General features: G+C 33.8%; 2 protein-coding genes across 3 annotated transcripts; both read right to left on the bottom strand.

Moving 5' to 3' along the window:
* Positions 1-1429: 1429 nt before the first annotated feature.
* Positions 1430-6528, bottom strand: LOC11435195 (KRR1 small subunit processome component homolog). Of its 2 annotated transcripts, none has more exons than XM_024783356.2 (12): positions 6369-6528; positions 5280-5556; positions 5061-5171; positions 4123-4191; positions 3198-3254; positions 3051-3089; positions 2848-2952; positions 2680-2762; positions 2512-2593; positions 2119-2262; positions 1945-2016; positions 1430-1806 (listed from the first exon to the last, which is right to left on the bottom strand). In XM_024783356.2, the coding sequence occupies exons 2-12, from the start codon at positions 5541-5543 to the stop codon at positions 1690-1692; spliced, it is 1143 nt and encodes a 380-aa protein (XP_024639124.1). In that variant the 5' UTR covers positions 5544-5556; positions 6369-6528; the 3' UTR covers positions 1430-1689. The 2 variants fall into 2 exon arrangements, with proteins under 2 accessions (XP_024639124.1, XP_024639125.1); XM_024783357.2 differs by having other exon boundaries at positions 1536-1806; positions 5280-5559.
* A 6064-nt stretch (positions 6529-12592) lies between these two features.
* LOC11421436 (BTB/POZ and MATH domain-containing protein 4) lies at positions 12593-17440 on the bottom strand. Its single transcript, XM_003617013.4, has 4 exons — positions 16924-17440; positions 15433-15778; positions 14933-15212; positions 12593-13265 (listed from the first exon to the last, which is right to left on the bottom strand). Exons 1-4 carry the CDS (start codon positions 17331-17333, stop codon positions 13078-13080), a joined length of 1224 nt encoding a protein of 407 aa, XP_003617061.1. The 5' UTR covers positions 17334-17440; the 3' UTR covers positions 12593-13077.
* Positions 17441-18075: the final 635 nt, after the last annotated feature.

Raw genomic sequence — 18075 nt, 5'->3', positions numbered from 1 at the left:
TCTGCTTCCTCACTTCATAGAGACTACCAATCAAAGACAGTGCATTCATCATATAAGTATAACAACAATCAAAGCCTTTTGCCATTAGGTGGAGTTGGCTACATGCATGTATCAAACTATTAGTATGTACTGTATTATTTATTCAAATTGACTGCTCTAATGAGGGATGGTTGAAAAATTATGAATAAAGTCATGTGTGGATTTGGGTTTCAACTACATCTACATGTAAAATGGGGGGTCAGGAATATAACAAGGTGGACTGAATTACAGAAAGCTAAATACTTTTCCAAGTCGGGTTTCTTGGATGCGAATCTAGGCCATAGTGCAAACTTTACGTTGAAGAGTATATGTAGTTCTATTCTGTTAATTTCCCTTGGTTATAGATGGCACATTGGCACGGGTACTCAAATCAATGTTTGGACTGATCTCCGATCAAACATTGTGTCATATTTAATTTGTTTGATCCACTTACCAATTCATGAAGGTATGATCTTGTCAATTTTATCCTTAACCAAAATGATGTTGATGCAGTACTTCAGATGTCCCTCAACTCCCGTTCTGATACTGATAGCATAATTTGGACTGCTACAACGCGTTCATCTAACTTTTGGGAGTAATTTTTTTACAATACAAGACAAATTAAGAAAATAATAATCTAATGGTGGTGCTAATATCCTAGGCTTGTGTGCTGATGTGATGTGATGTGCTGCAATATATAGATATTCAAATTAAGTTCAAATTCATTTTTAAAAAAGTTCAAATAAAAAAGACAATTTCTAGACACAGCCTAAAAAATTCTTGAAACTAAATATGTGCTTAAAATGAAATAAATTTCCTATTGTATCCAGAACCCTTCAATCATTTCTCTCATTCCCATATTCATCGCAAAATGTTTTAGCGCTCACAAACTTAGTTTATGTAGCTTAGGTAAACTGAGTTTTTGTGCAGCTTACGTAAAAATCAATTTACTTACATAAACTCAATTTATTTGAACAAGGGCAGTCTCAGCATTATTATTAAATTTTGATTAAAATTGGGTTTAATAGGATATTTTTGGGGTGTGCTTGGAAATTAATAAAGTAACTAAAACAATTCACCGAAAAGAAGGAAAAAACACAACAATCAGGGTTTAGTTTTGAGACAGATTGAGGTAAGAGCTTGATTGAAGCTTATATTGTGGTTTTCAGGTTAAGCCCTTGGTTGATACCTGTGGAAATTGAGGTGTGAGCTTCACTGTATTTTGCCATCCCTTGAAGTAAAGAAAAACATGGACGTACAAGACATGGGGACCAAATACAACCATTTCAAAATTTTGAGGAATCTATACTGAAAAATTGCAGAGACCAAATATATATTTCACAACAACAAAAACCATTTACCCTTATCTTATAACATTTTTTTTATTGGTTATCTATTCACTGAAAATAAGTAAAGTTTCGATTAAAATGTTTCAATTCTACTTCCACAACTCCCAAAATAGTACAACAAATTTAGCAAATAAATCAAATGTATGTCATAAGTTACTCAAGAAGACATTGGATATACCCAAGTGTGCGACATTGATTCTGAAGGGAAAATTGTATAAGGACCAGAAGTAACATGTTACAGACTACAGATATTGGATCAAAATTTATGGATTAAATTCACATCACATGTGCACATATTCCATCTCTAAAATGAAGAACACACTCAAGACTTTTGCTTCTTAGATTTCTTTTTTGATGGTTGGTCTGATGACCCCATAATATATGTCTCGGCATTTATATTTTCTTCCGATTTGCGCTTGCCAAACTTCCTAGCTTTTTCCTGTGGAGGAACCGGTTTGGATTCAAGTGAGATAATTGTCCATTGAAGATAAACTACTAGAGTTTGGCAAAGAAAACTTGTAATAACAGAATAAGAAAAATTGTCATGCCAAATGAAAATTCCAATAGAACCTCTAACCTTTAAGGACATTGCCATTTCAGCTACATTATTACTAGCATCCTCAGAGTTACCCACCAGATTTGCAGGTTCCTAAAGAGTGCAAATAGAAGTTTGATAAAATACCATATAGAAAATTATAAAGCAGAATGAATGACCTAAATTTGTGGAAATGTAAAAAAAACAGCGCAAGACCTTGGGTGGGACAAAGGACTCGTCTCGTTTTCTTTTGTTTTCAGCAGTTTTTTCTGCTTGCTGCACCTGCCTCTCTTGCCATTTCTTTGCCGATTTCTTTTTGTCACTCAAAAAGTACTCCCCAGTTTCCAATTGTATATCAACCTGAAATATCACATAAATGACCAAGCACGCCTTAGAATTTAATTCACAAGTAAACAAAGAAAATATCTTTCTTTTTTGTGGTGGCCAGGGTTCGAACCCCGGACCTTGCATATATTATGCATTGTCCATACCAACTGAGCTAAGCTCACGAGGACAAACAAAGAAAATATCTGATAGAAGAGAGAACTCTCTAGTGTAAGTTAAATAATGTAAACAATCCAATATGGAAGGAGAAATCTGTTGTCTCACCTTGCTAGGCTGTTGAGGAGGAGGGAAAGGAGTATACGGCTTCTTCGGTTTAGCGTTAACCTTCTTTTGCTTTACATTTTTCCTGGAAAAAGAAGTGAGGCATCAACAAAACTGATGCAGAGGATGCATGCTCTGTATATACAAATTATCAAATAATTAAAGCCATACTTGTTAAACTTTGGGAGAAACCTATCCCAGTTCTCTTGGGCAAGTGCGGGGTCTTTTTCAAGTTCCTTCTTCATCATAAGAATCTGACAAGGTGAAAATAAATAAGATATTTTCTACACCTGAAATCTATACTATAAAATAAGCTGGAGAAAATTCAATTTTATAAACCTTAATGTTGTAGACAGGGTGCATTTTATTCAGCATGCATTCCTCAACAATCCTTCTAACTTGCTTCAAACCTTTGTATGAACCCATTACAGAAACCGTGTTTCCCTGTGAAATTACAAGCAAAATTAGATTCTGGACTCAGCCCAAATCTTTGTGCAAGTAAATGTCCAGCCTTTAGAAACTGAGGCAACAATTAATATTACCTGGACGAGAATGTAACAACCTGTGAGTATTTCAAGAGCCTGCACCATTGTAGTTGGAGAAAAATGAGTTGAAAAGCTATGCAGTACCAAATTATAATAAATAAATAAATAAACAATCCCCAGTGCTAAAATCTACACACAATATACCTTCAAGGTGGAAGAATTGGGACCCACAAGATGTTGCCTTCTTTTTACAAATCGTTCCTGCATTCAAATATCAATGGAAGCTTCCTACCATCAGGCTAATTTCTTTGAAACGTTTCTATTTTGAAAACTATCAGGCTATATACAATGTCTATATGAGCAAGAATGCTGAATAAAAAGGCCAAAGAGTTTATTGGAGCATGGAAGGAAAAACCTCTGGGGTTATATGGTTCTTTGTTACAAAATTTTGGGAATTTCAGTACTTTATCAAACAAGGTGTCCTAAAAGTGTTTAGTGAATTTCACTGCAAACAAAATTAATTGAATTAACTAACTAATAAATTCTACTCTTATTAATTTGGTGCCTCAGAAGGATAAGTCACTAAGGTTGAATAGTTATTGCTCCAGAAGTCTGGGAAACATGTGTCAATCCTAATACTGTTTTCATGGTAGTCAATCGTGAACAGAAGCATTGCAGCGTTGTTGTACTGCAGCCGGTGACTACTACATGATTTTCTTTATTGCAACTGCCATTGCAGCAAATCACAGTTGCGATGGCTAACAGGGGTAAACAACTATTCATACAAAGACACATAACCTGACCTGTTTTGGATTTGACCCTAGATGCACATATTTTCAGTCCAATTTTACCAAACTGTTATCCAATTTGGTAACTGAACAGCAAACATACCCAACACAAGGGATTAAGAATCAAACCAAATAAGAATCTAACATAGGTTTCAATATTCTAAGATTAAAACAAAATAAAGAAAACCAGAAAGGAAGGGAGGACAAGAGAACATCGCAACAGTAAGAACCAGCAAGTACAATTTGCAGATTGCGGAGTAGCAAAAAAACAATTTGCATAACAAACCCCACAAGTAAAAAAAGAGTCGATTAAAATAAGAGAGGCAGCTCATTGAAGTTACCTTGTTGCGAACCAACCCACTAATTTTAATGATGTCGCATTGCATTTCATCGTCAAGTACTTTTATTGCCTGAAAAACACAATCAACAGACAAACACCTAAATCAACCTATTAGAGATATAGAGTTGTTAGCTTAAGAGTTTAGCTTAGCATTACTATGTTAGTGATCTTAGTTTAAGCTTAGAGCTATGTACAGCTGGCATATCAATGTAAGTCACTATATATACTTTACTCTTCAGTGTAATCAACACAATTCAGATAATAACAAATTCAGTTAGATTTCATTTTTCTCTCTCTTCTCCCTCTCTCATTTTCTCTCTCCTCTAACTGTTTCAAGCTCCATCAATGGAGTCACACAGTTTCTAACACAACCAACTATTTCATATACCATTAATAAAATAACAACACTAAAATTTAAGTCACCCATATAAATACTTGGACATGGTTAAAATATGTTTTTAAACACCTACAAAATAATCTCTCATCAAATTTAGCCCAGACAAAAATATGTTTTTAAATTCATCAATTTTAGTCTTGAAGTCAACAATTTAAGAACTAACATCTAGCATTTAGTCCCGATGTCAACAAATTAGAGTCTAAACATTAACGAAGGACTATATTAGGTAAGATATATTTTGTAGAGACTAAGACCCGGTTTGATTCCCGGAATTTTTTTTACATGTTTGAATAAGCACATATAACATAAGCTCTTATCATATAGGCTTACGCATAAACTATTTCTATAACAAAAGATAAACTAAATTCAAGTTATTTTCAAAAGTTACCCTACAATGTTTATCGAAATAAGCTGAAAACAACTTATGGATATTTCATAACATGTAAGCTGTTTTTATAAGCTCTCCCAAACAGTATGCTAGTAGATATTTCTTAATCGTATAACTTATAATATACTACAACTAAAAGTATAATGAGAATAACCTGTGGAGCAGGAACACTTCGAGAAAGAAGTCTGATAAGATCCCTAGCTTTAACAATAATATAAGGATCCTTAGTCTTTCTGGTTGTTGAAACTGTCATTGAACCCTCAACCTGTTAATTGTGAAAGTAATAAACAAAGAAAGCATTAACAATGAGTAAAAATTAATCAATTAGAGATTCTAAAAAGCGCGTGAAGTAAAATATCAATAGCATACATACCAAGTTGAGTTCAGCAGAGATACCGAATTCTTTGAGGGAGGATTTAACAAGTGGCCAAGCTTCTTGAAGATATTTTTCACGATATTGAGGAAAGAGGGTGGAGAAGGAACTGACTTCAAGCATTCCACTTTCGTTCCATGATGGATCGAATTTCTCAACCTTCCAGTGGTCGATGTTAGGATCGTCATCCCATGGTTTTGGTTTATCGTGCTTCCCTTTCTTCTTCCCTTTCACTACTTCATTTGATACATCATTCTCGTCCATAGCTTTTCTGTACCTGCTGATTAAGTTAAGCATTGGTTAGCCCGTACGGTGGATTAGGCACCTAAGTACATGCAATGCTGCATTATGCAAGCACATTGTAAATTGAACAAAACCAAAAGGTATAAGCTAGATACCAAGTATATACCCCTGTCTAGAACCCAGTTATTTATTGTGTTTGATCTAACATCAAACCATAAAGCAGTATAGTCCCAAAACTTCGCACACATGCCCACTTTCTAAATGACAAAAGTTTTATAATTCTTCCTTCTAATCCAGTAACACACCAAGTTCAACACATGATCCAAAAATCAAACATAAAAGAGAAAGAAAAAAATCAAACACATACTTGACACACATCAAAAAATAACAAATAAAGACATTACAGAGGAAATCAATTTGTAGCACGTTTGCATTTTTATTACAGACAGAGAGCATCATATGTAACACAAATTGCACAATAAGAGCACATACATCATTCTTTGTATGCACAAAAGATTGACTACTTACTGGTTACTACTAGAGTATGTTTTTATTAAACTTGTTCAAATCTACATAATAAAAAGTTGATACAGGGAGAGACAGAACTGAGTGTGATAGCACCTCTACGAAGCTTTGAGACCTTAAACCAAATAAAAAAGACACCAAATAAAGTCTGCAACGCAATTCACTGCTTCAACTGAATAGCGCTACGATAGCAACTATAGCGGAATAGCACCACTATAGCTGTATCCAACAACACTGACCAAAAGTATTCTTTTACCTATTATCGTCTCGAATTTTGAAGAAAGGACGAAATAGAGATGAGAACAGAGGTGGAGAATATACCTCTTCGGTGGAGTACCGAGCTGAGATGTTCGCCGGTGAAAATGAAGGTTTGTAATTCGACCGGTGATGGTGGTCGACACTCGGAAGGAAGACGGTGGTGGTTGCGCAGAGGGATACTAATGCAAAATGTGAAGAGAGAAGAACTAGGGTTCAGTCATCAACTCTTTCTTTGCATATCAAATATTAGATGGGCCATCAATACCTAGCCCATACGGCCCATATCTACAAAATTAAAACGCCATTATTTTTCCTACCGTGTGAGTTTCTCGCACGTCCTATTTGGATTCTATAATACGAAATATTTCAACATGTTTTGAAGGCTTTTTATGGGATTCTATAATCCGAATTGCATAGGGTACGCGAGAAACTCGTAGGATGAGAAAATAAACAGTCAAATTAAAAGCAATTTCTTTTTCAATCTTTGTTCATCTCGCAGTCCTTTAAAATTTCAAAAATATTTTTGAGGTTTTTGATCATATAATCTGAAACGAGGTTTTCCTCCATAATTTTTATGAAAAAAATGCATTTTTCACCGAATTGGATTATCAAATCTAAAGTGTTTGTATTTTTTTATTATAAAATAATGGGAAATTAAACTACTTAGTGGATCTTCCTTAAAAAAACACTTAGTGGATCTCCATACACACTCTTTGGCCAAAAACTTCATTGGAAAAACATATTCGAATTATATAATCTAAATTTTATCAACAGAAAGATTAAATTTGTTCCGTGATATGTATAGTTTGTTTAATTGTTATAGTCTACTACTCTAGTGTAGTGTGTTTTGTGTTTCATATCATTCTTAGTTGTTCTAGTTGTGTTTCAGTCGGAAATTTGATTTTCAGACTACTTCATCAGATTTTTTTTAAAATTTGATCAGAAGATCAGAAAAAAGATTAAGGAACAATATAGACTAAAAAAAATATAGCTCTAAAAAAAGTCTCATCAATCAGTAATATGAGGGCTTAGATGGTTATTATAATTGAGAAATTAAGTCTTGCATTAAATACATATTTGAAAAAATAAGTCTTACATTGAATATAATTAGAAGTCAAAAATATTTAGAAACACGTAAAATAAAAAAAATAAAAAAAATTGATCATATCATTTAATCATTTTCTTTCCTCAAAGGTGTAGTCTTTTTTTTTAACAAAGGAAGCAGGTACCAAAGAGGTAACCAAAGAGGTTACTACCCCATACTTCATTCCATAAAAGAAAAAGTTACAAAATAAGAAATAAGAGAGAGGGGGATAAGAGACCAAAACCTCAAAAGACTTAAAGAAAATTTAAAGTTGGGAAATCCAGTTTTGTTTCTAACAAATTCAACACCAGTCTGAGGAGGAACATCAGTGTACTAAAAATGTGTAGAAAGAGTCAACCCAATGCCAACCAATTGGTCTGCATAATGATTACCTTCCCTATAAATATGAGACACATGAAACCTAAATCTAGACAAAATATGCAAACAATTATCTCATCTATTCCTAAGACACCAATGAACTATCTTAGGTGACTTGAATGCCAAGAAAACTAACATGGAGTCAGTTTTCCAAGAAAACTATTTTAGGTGTAGTCAAATGGTAAAAGAGTTGGGATGATGTAGGAGTTTATGAAGGAGGTCCGAGTTCAATTCTTGTTGCTAACATTTATTCGTCCAATCTAACATTACAATGACAATTAATATTTGCATATCAAAAAGAAAATTATTTTCACCTTTTTTTTTTCTTCTTATTTACGTGTATGGTCAAAAACAAACTTATTTGTGTTTGTGCCCAAGGAGCAAGTTTTGGATAGTCACAAGATTAAATATATAGTGCTTAGACACGGAGACGTATATTCCTAAAATATAAGATCATTTATTATTGTTTTTAAAAATGTCTCTTTTATATATGTCTAAGCATTATATATTTAGATTTGTGACCATGTGAAGAATTGATTTGTCCAATGAGTATATGATCTGATTTATGAGCGAGCATGTCTTGCTTGAACACAAATACAAATAAAAAATAATATTGGACACACTCGCATAAATGAAGAAAGCATCTACAAAAAAGTGAATGGTCAAACAACTACAAAAAAATTGAACTTATGAGAAAATTTAATACCTTCAAGCTTTACGGACTATGCAACAAGTATTTAAAGATCAAGGAGGTTATGTAGTGCACAAGTTTGGGAATGCATCTACAAAAAACTGACTGGTCAGATAGAAACTAATTTTTGGAGATAGGTAATCGAGTTTTATTTTTTCCAATATATATATTTTATTTATAGAGATTGAATCTCTAACCAATTGATCAAGAGACTCAAACGTCTATCACATATATATTAGTAATTCATCATATATTAGACTACGTTAGTAATTCGTGATTGTTTAACCATCCTCCGATGCATGATCTTTTTTCTTGTTAGAGGTCATTGCCATCATGTCATCTCTTCATAGTATTGAATCACTACTTTGTACATATGATCAATGTATTTAATAAAATCATTTGGTGCTATGATTGATTTACTAATTCACTGTAGGTCTTACTTGTAGTTCTTGAAGGATGTACTATCCTAGTCTGGGTGGTGCACATATTCTAGAATCTAGAGTCTCGACCTTGCTTGTAAGGGTGTAGTTGATGATGTGGGCTATCGATTTGGTAAAATCTAGCATATGATACATAGGAAGAAAAGAAAAAAAGTTTCAATTTATGCTGCTCTTTTCATTTTGATTGTTACAATTGTACCCTGCACAAGTCTGCTTCCATGTTTAATGCACAATCACCCCCACCATGATACACCAGTGGATTGATTACATACACCATTGGTTCAAAGTGTGTAATTAAAGTTCTTGATATTCACTTTTAGCCAATTCCACACACTAGACAGTGATACTGATACACTTCAATTACTTATATAAATTTAAATGTATTCATAAGCATAACGGCAGAAACAAGGGTAAGCCTGTAATATAGTTTCCATTCTAACAGTAAAAATGTGTTTATTGGAGCTTTTCTTTTCTCAAATTTTGCAGGCTAAGGCTTAATGAAAGAACAAGGAGTCATGGACTGGTTAATTTAGCTCTCAGACTCTCAGATGATTGTGTTTGTTAAACTTAACTATACTTATTAATGCATCAATAACAATAAGCTTACCCACAAAAAGAATAATCTTAAGGCAATTTCTTCATCCACATTCCTTATAATTGAAGGTAGACTTCTATGATAACATGATAGAAGAATAGAACAAGTATTACACCAAACAATGGTTATAGGAGTAGTATTACAAGTTGAAACTACTTATTGCAAAGAGTTTAGGAACAATCATCCCTCTAAATAATGTCAAACAAATATAAATCAAATTAAAGCCAAAAGAATGTGCTTCTCCAATATTACTTGTCATGAAGTGTATGCTTGTGTCACTGCAAAGAGTATCAATACAACACAATATCAGTTAAACTATTTTATTCATCAAATGAAAAAGATTGCTTGAATGAAAAAAAAATGAAGGATGAATACTAAAGATGAATTGAACAAAACTAAAAAATAGACTCAAATATGAGAGAATATGTGACTAGGCCTTAGAAAGCACAGATTAGTGCAACATATCCAAGTTTTCCTTTGGTAATTATAAAGTGTATTATAGATTAAAAAATTCTTCTTGATGATAAAGGCCACAATTTGGGGTATGAATTGGGACATAAACAAAGATAAAGTCTTCAATTTCACTATCATTATAGAGTATTAACGCAAACACGGACATTGACACTAACACATGTCGAACCCATAACACGACTTCAATATAAAGTGTTGCAACATAGTAAATTAGACAATTTGGGATGTTAATTAGGAAATAAACAAAGATCAAGTCTTCAATTTCCCCCATTTTAAACCCTTCAATTTCACTTGTCATTATAAAGCACCGACGCAAACAAGGATCCTAGGCATTCACTTTGACACCAATAATAATTAGGAAAAAACAAATCAAATAACAAGTATCTATGACATGTCGGTGTTGGACACAACACCGAACATACTCCGGACACAGGATACGACTACAAAGTACTAGATCTTTAGACACACTTTCAACTAATTGAGCAAAAGAAAGAGTACTTACGTATTGTTCTTTCCCGTATTGCTCTTTCCTTTTGAGTCTTTTTTACACCAGTGGTCTTTCTCTTTCTCTTCACTGTTCCATCACTTTCATTTGTCTTCGAGCTTTGAGGAATTGACTCACTTAGAACCTTCCCACAGTCAGTACAACAGCTGTAATGAAATCATTGAAAATCACTTGGATCAACAATAATCTAAATAAAGATAAGTGAGGAATCAACAATACAAAAGATGATCAACAATAATCTAAAAAAAAAAAGTGATTGTGACTTTACCTGAAATATACGCCGTCGCTTAAATAAGCTATAGTTTGACGAATCATGCAACAATGATCACACATCTCCATGGTAACCATTGTGTGTGGTTTGTGTGCGTTAGTTTTTATCAATGTGTGAAAACATAGTTGTAAGATGAATAAATATGGTTCCGAATTCCTTGGGAGCCAAGAAAAGTGGTGCCCTTTGACTAGGCATTACACTCTTTTTTCTTTGACAAAAACGTGTCCACGTATAAAAAACATAAATGCTTAAACAAAAACGTGTCCACGTATAACATTAAATTAAAGGTCAAATGCATCTAAAGTTCTTTTTCGTTTTTCCCAAATCGTCCTTTTAAGTTTCAAAAGTCTCAAACAAGTTATTTAAGTTTCAAAAGTCTCAAACAAGTCCTTTTAGTGTTTGAATCGTTTCAAACAAGTCCTTTTAAAGGATGATGGTGATGATTTAGATGATAGGCGAGTTTTAGCATGGGGCAATTGTCAAATTTCCCCATCTTAGATCAATTTTGTTTTATTTGCTATTAGTTGTCCACCCTACATTTTTATATTCCAATTTATAGCCATATTTACTTATAATATATCAATTTTAATTTTAATTTAATGGGGGCTAAATATTTTGAAAGGACTAAAACATGTCACTTTTTATAAGAATTAAAAACAAAATTCGTTATATTTATAAGGACCAAAAATTTATTTAACCCTAATTAATATTAAAAAGTTTTATGGAAGGGATTAATATTACAAAGTTAGATACAAACTAAATTTATTTATTTATAAATAATGTAGTAAATATATATTTACGTCATATATTTTTTAGCCCAGATTTAAACATGTCTATGTTTTCTAAATAATGTAGTAAATATATATTTATGTCTTTTTTTTTTTTTTAGCCCAGATTTAAACATGTTTACGTTTTCAAATTAAAAAAATTATTGAGAATGAGTTGGACCTATTAGATTTTTAAACGGGAGATTAAAAAATAATGTATCTACAGTCCCGTGAGCATAGCCCAGTTGACAGGGACATGCACTATTATGTAGGAGTCGGGGTTCAAACCTAAGACACCCTACTTATTCACTTTAAAAAATCTTAATTCTAGTCGGTAGGACAAAAAAATTCAAAAATAATGTATTTACAAGTAATTTTTTTTTGTCAAGTACAAGTAAATTAATTTGAGTCAAATTATAATTGAGTAGGACTATAAATTGAAATATAAAATGCAGGGTGTACATATAACAGCAAATAAAACAAAATTGATCTAAGATGGCAATTGTCCCCATGCTAAAACTCGCCCTACACTTACTTTTGTATTTCATTATTTTGAGAATGGAAAAAACGAAAAGTGGAAGAGTTGTATTTCACCTATACACTGCACTGTTTTACAAGATAGAAACTTGTTCAAAGGTACTCTTATAAAAACTCAAAGAGCAGCATCTCGTTATAGGCAAATACTTGGGGAAAAGGAGAAACTTGCTTTTGCTTTAAGTGAAATTTTCAATCTCTGTAACTGCAAGTAATTTGTCAGTGCTGACTTTTGAAAGAGTAGTAGTAGTATAAATTTTGCTCAAACTTTTTTGTCCAATGGAGCATTTCAACTTCAAGCCTAATCGCACCAAGCAGAAAAAAATTAAATTCAATATCTGTATCAATCACCCATCTTATTTTGCTTGAAGAATAGTTATTTTGATTTCCCCACTGCGTGAATGCAGACAATGAGACAGACAAGAAAAAACTGTACGCAGTCAATCTGTTTGCAGAAACCACTACATCCATTCTGCTATCTTTCAACACATAAACACTTGGGTAGAGCAACCTTCTAACTTAAACATGAATTAACAAGGTAGTCATGCATATTGCCATCCAGAAACATTAACACTTTTTATGAGGTTTAATGAAAGCATAAAACAAAATCTTCACAAAATGAATATTTTTTACAAGGTATAGCAACCATTCTATTGAACCTAGTTCTACAAACATTAGGGTTTGAACAAAGGATATCAAGAGACAAAGCAGTTGGATATATAAAGTCACGTAACTATGGCATCCAGTTCAAAAGTATGGATGGACTTGGATCCTCTACAAAAGTATATTGCAGAAGAGCTCATTTTCAATAACTACTCTGCACTAAACAACTTACACCCCATCGGAGACATTTACATAACCTGCATAGCATCTAGTCTACCTTCTTTTTTCTAAAGCACTTTCTATTGAAACATAGAGAAGTTGGCAGGAAAAAGATTTTCCTTCTCTTTTGCCTTTTCCTATCCCCATTCTTTTAACATTATCACTTTCAATCATTTACAAAAGAATCAGAGATACCAATGCGAGACAACAGATATCAATGTCTCTGTCTGACTCTCCTGCCAATTGTGTCACCGCCATCTGAAAGTTGGGCCCACACACTCTGAGATTTTTCCCCTGTACTGCAACTATCACCGTCACAGCCAGCAACTGTCTTCAAGATCTCTGACTGTAGCCATGGGCATTTTTCTTTCATAGACTCAAATCCATCCGATCTCATGACAGCTGCAACAAGTCCAAACCAAAAGAACCATCTCATCAAGCATGTGGATAGTACAAAGTAGACTAAAATAATTTTATATGCCCAAAAGTTTTAACAATGCATGATTAAACATGGATTTAGAACAGAGGATCAAAAGATGGCCAACCAACCTATATCTAAAATTTCAACAAAAGAGAAAAACAGATAGAAACCCTCAGGCCTCATTGTTCTCTACAATGGTCTGACCTCATTGAATGACTGTCAAGGTACAAAATCATTTGTATTCACTATTCAGGTTACATAAAAGACATCAGAAAGTACATGAATAAATTGAATAAATGTAGAACACATGTGATGCTTGACATAGAAATATATAAGCACAAAAAAGTCCAAATTATCGAGAAGGGAAAAGCAATCAATAAAAAAGAAAGTGGTGGAAAAGAAATAACAAGAGGAGGGAAGGAGGAGCTTATATGGGTCTAAATGTTTCAAAATGCATACAAGGTCAAAAAAAAATAAAAATCAACAGCAAAAACATTTCCCACAAAGCAGGGTTGACTATATAGATCAAATGATGTCATACTGTCTTGTCAAAAATCATGTTACGCATTGCAGGTTGAAAAAGTAAAGAAAATTAAAGGATAAGACAACAAAATCATTCAACAATGTTTCACATGATTAGATTGGAAGAGAACAAAAACTAGAAGAGAGAAAAACATACATATTTGGAACACATGAAGGCTAGGTAAAACAAAATTTCATCAGCTGCTAAAGTAATATTATCTCCAATTTTGGTAAATAGGAAAGTGAGTAACCAATGTAACGCTATAGTAAACACTGGTAACTAAGGTCTTTCACATAGCAGGTTGAAAAAGTAAAAAATAAATGAAAGGATAAGAAAACAAAATCACCCAACAGCATTTCACATGATTAGAGTGGAAGAGAACACCTATCAGAGAGCAAAATAAGAAGAACATTTGAAACACGTGAAGGGTCAGTAAAACTAAATTTCATCAGCTGCCAATGTCAGATTTTTTTTCCATTTTTGGTAATCAAGAAAGCAAGTCAGCAATACATCGTTATGGTAATAACTAATAACTAACTAAGGTCTTTCAGTTCCAGTAAAAGCTTGAAGGATTTAACTTCCTTTTGAACAGGTGGCAGCATACAGTCACTAATAACGCTTTAACACAAAATTAAATACTAAACAAATGTTGTCAATTCAATTTTTCTTCCCACCCATATATTTTTCAGTACTCGTGTTTAATGGCATTGCCATGGCATTATCCCTACTATCCCTTATTCCAACTAGTTTGCATTTGACCGACATATATGGTCAAACCCGCCATAGAATTAGCCATGTCATTAATTCCGTAACTAGTTAGATCGGCAAGTTGAGAGCAAAGATCCCCAAAATGTAAAATTATACCGAATCATAATGTTTTAGGAACGTAAGTTTTATTTTGGAATATATAATCTACATTTTCTGCTGCATACCTACTCGTGTGTGTCAAACAACTTTGTTTAACTAGCAGGAAACTTGTGGCTGGATGCATTTTTCTTTTATATTTTGTCACTTTCCAGTAACAAGTGTTTTAAGGTAAAACATCAGTGTTAATGTTAATGTTAATTGTTAGCACAGTTACCCACGCAAACCAGACAAAAACAAGTGATTAGTAAGTAGGTATACCAGCTAGATTTTGAGTTGCAAATTTTAGGCAAACAGCTTTTAACTCTGTGGCATGGCAATGGTCAGCCAAGGTCAAAATGTTGGCTACGGAACTCACACCAATGTCCTTGCAAAGACGAGACTCGCACATCAGTCTAAGCCTCTCCAAGCCATACTTGTCTGCTGCACCTAACAATTTTGCTATCAATGTCTCGGAAACTGGAAAATCACTAGATGTTGTTGATGAAACCATGTCCACCTCTTCTGTAAGGGAATCTCTGTAGATAAAATGCAGCATGGCCTGTAAAAGTAAGCGGAAAATCAGGACATCTATCCTCCCGAGTAGTACTTCCCCCAAATAAAATCTTTTCTTATCAAGAAAAGAAGAATTAAACAAGAAAAAACTGCAGAAAAACACATAATAACAGAGTAGATCCTAGCCATGCTTAACAAAAACATGAAAAGAAGATAGTGAAAGGGAAAAAAAAGAAGAAAAAAAAAAAGCAATATATAGTTTTTACCTTAAAAACCTTTGGTTCTAAATCTGTTACAACAACCTCCTGTGTGTCCATATCTGTGCCATCAAAAAATTTAGATCGAAATTCTGGAGATCTAGCAGCCAACACCAACTTATGACCAGGAAACTTCTCCCCAGCCACATCAAAAGTAACATCTGAACCTTCATTATTCTCCAATAGTGCACCAAAGTGTGATCCAATGTCAGATTCTGGGACGTGGATAGAGTTAAGTTGCGGGCAATCAACAGCAGAAACCACAACTCCAACTGTACAGTTGATTTTCAAGCAGTCATTCTTGAGGAAATCAGAGCTTTCAAGTAAAGTCCGTCTGAAAAAACGCTTGTACCCCCTACAAAAACAAATAAACAAGATCAACATTTTTACAAATCTTGACGCAACATTGTACATTCATATACATTGTCCTTGTCCACAAGGTTACAGCTCAGAGGAAAGAGTTCGATATTTTCAAACTCAAAGAACGGAGTTCAAAACCCCCATCGGAGGCAGATGTAAAATGACTGTGAATACCACTTTAATTAATGATAATTTACCTCTTTCACAATTTTTTAAAACATATGCATTGTCCTTGATTTAAAAAACAATATAAATGATAAAGGCAGATTTTGGGAAACAAAGTTATCCCCACACAACTGCATAGACTAATCCAGTAACTAAAATTCACTGGAAAGGAAAACAAAGATAGAGTCTTTTTGCCAATGAAGCCTTCATGTATCATATGGTTATATAGTTATCTTTCATATATATACACCATAGATATAAAGTTATATTTCATATACACATATAACTAAAAAAATCCTTCTAATTCACCTATGTAATGTTTTTGGTAAGCAAATTACAAAATAATCAAGCAAGATCAACCGAAAAAAAAGATAAACCACATTCTTTTAAAGGAGTAATAATACAGATATAGTAAATATTTTAAATAGGAACAACTACATTGTGCATCCTCTATAAAAAAACTACACTGTTCATCACTTCATCATACATCAACCAAGTCTTACCCTACTAAGTTGGGTCGGCCACATGGATCAACATCGTAATGTTTTATCAAATACAATATTTCAATCCAACTCATTAATCTCTATATCTTTCTAAACAGTTTCTCTTACAGGTTTTCTAGGCCTTCCTCTGGTTATTTGACTCCCCTTCATCTGATCTACTCTACTTGGGTATCCACACGTCTTCTCTCTCTAAATGTCCAACCACCTAAACATAGTTTTCACCAAATTTTCTACTATCCAACTCTCTCTCTCTAATGCTTTAATTAATTTTTAAGTTTATATGTCTAGTTTACAACATCCTCATCTCTGTTACCCTTAATTTGCTTAGTTTTATTTTTGTGTTGGTTTATCATTTCATCATATGCATTAAAAACCCCAAAACTCACATCAAATTCAAACAACGAAATTCCCACACTATGATCAACATTAAACCAAAAACAATCAAAATTGAAATAAATAATCAAAACCCTACCACATGCTACCCTTATATTTCAAGGTATAAGGACCACTTTCAAGAGAGCGATCAAAATGGCTATGAACCTTATGCTTCCCCTGACCACTCTGATCAACAAGCGTGAGTTCAAAAAGCGCTCTCACATCCGTTCCTTCACTCGCCAACGCGATGAAAACCGAAACATACGCAGAATTATCCTCCGGATTCTTCCCATCGGGATAGAAGTAGATCGCCCACTGATACCCTCCGACGGTGAAAACATCGCTTGCAATGTGTTTTCCAACCCCCATTCCCTTCGCAAGCGAGTACCCTTGGATCAAGAATTTGTGCGAACCGTTAACCGTTTGCGTTATCGAGCGCGAGATCGTTGGGGAGGATAACGGCGCCGGTGACGGTGACGGTGTCGGAGATGATGCGTTTCCGGTCATGGCGGTTGTTTATTTAGGGATTTTGAATTTGATTTTGGGGGTTTTGTGAAGGGTTGAATTGGGGAAGAAGTGTTTTGGGTTGACGGAATATGACGATGGTTTTTGGCTACGTCACGGTTTTGAGTAATGTAGCCTTTGGTTTGAAATTACGTGTTTGTCCCTGAAGTTTCTAGAAAGTGAAATTCTGTGGGCTATATCATGACGTGGCATATTGTTGTGTACATGGGATGGGTCGACCAGTTTTAGCCTAATTGATTACCGGATCCGATCAAACCTAATTGATTTGCGTTGGATAGAAGATCAGTAAAAATGTTCATCAAGTTGTCAACAGATTAAGTTTAATGCTCTCATCATTTCTCATCATATGCTTCTTGTTATAGATGTGGTGCTTAGTTGAAAACCATTTTACATATGTTGCGTGATTGTTCAAAGGCCATGCAAGTTTGACATAAACTCAAGCTTGATTTACATGTCGATCCTTATGAAGCTGGTCTTAGTTAATGGTTCAACATGCATGCAATCGCCCAACATAATATTTTTTTTTCATCGGATGTTTGTGTTTGGATCATTGGTTTTGCAGAATGTTGTGATCATACTACTAATATCATTGTTGAGCTTCATGCTATTTCGTACGGATTGCAACTTACTTGGGGTCATAGATTTCGAGACATCATTAGTGAATCAGATTTTCAAACAATTTTGACTTTTGTCAAGAGAATAGTCTCGACTATTTACTTTTATA

Source organism: Medicago truncatula, chromosome 5 (genome assembly GCF_003473485.1).
Source record: "Medicago truncatula cultivar Jemalong A17 chromosome 5, MtrunA17r5.0-ANR, whole genome shotgun sequence".
NCBI lineage: Eukaryota > Viridiplantae > Streptophyta > Magnoliopsida > Fabales > Fabaceae > Medicago > Medicago truncatula.
This window is presented reverse-complemented; position numbering and strand designations above follow the sequence as displayed.

Bases quoted from the DNA above. Each gene is read 5' to 3' on its own strand.
- LOC11435195 (XM_024783356.2), bottom strand. From the start codon at position 5,543: ATGGACGAGAATGATGTATCAAATGAAGTAGTGAAAGGGAAGAAGAAA. The intron at 3,090-3,197 runs GTATATTGTGTG...ACAATGGTGCAG, and splicing joins CCAATTCTTCCACCTTGAAG to GCTCTTGAAATACTCACAGG. The intron at 2,594-2,679 runs GTATGGCTTTAA...TTCTTTTTCCAG, and splicing joins TTTCTCCCAAAGTTTAACAA to GAAAAATGTAAAGCAAAAGA.
- LOC11421436 (XM_003617013.4), bottom strand. From the start codon at position 17,333: ATGACCGGAAACGCATCATCTCCGACACCGTCACCGTCACCGGCGCCG. The intron at 15,779-16,923 runs GTAGGGTTTTGA...TTGTTTTTGTAG, and splicing joins AAATATAAGGGTAGCATGTG to GGGGTACAAGCGTTTTTTCA. The intron at 15,213-15,432 runs GTAAAAACTATA...TTACTTTTACAG, and splicing joins TAGAACCAAAGGTTTTTAAG to GCCATGCTGCATTTTATCTA.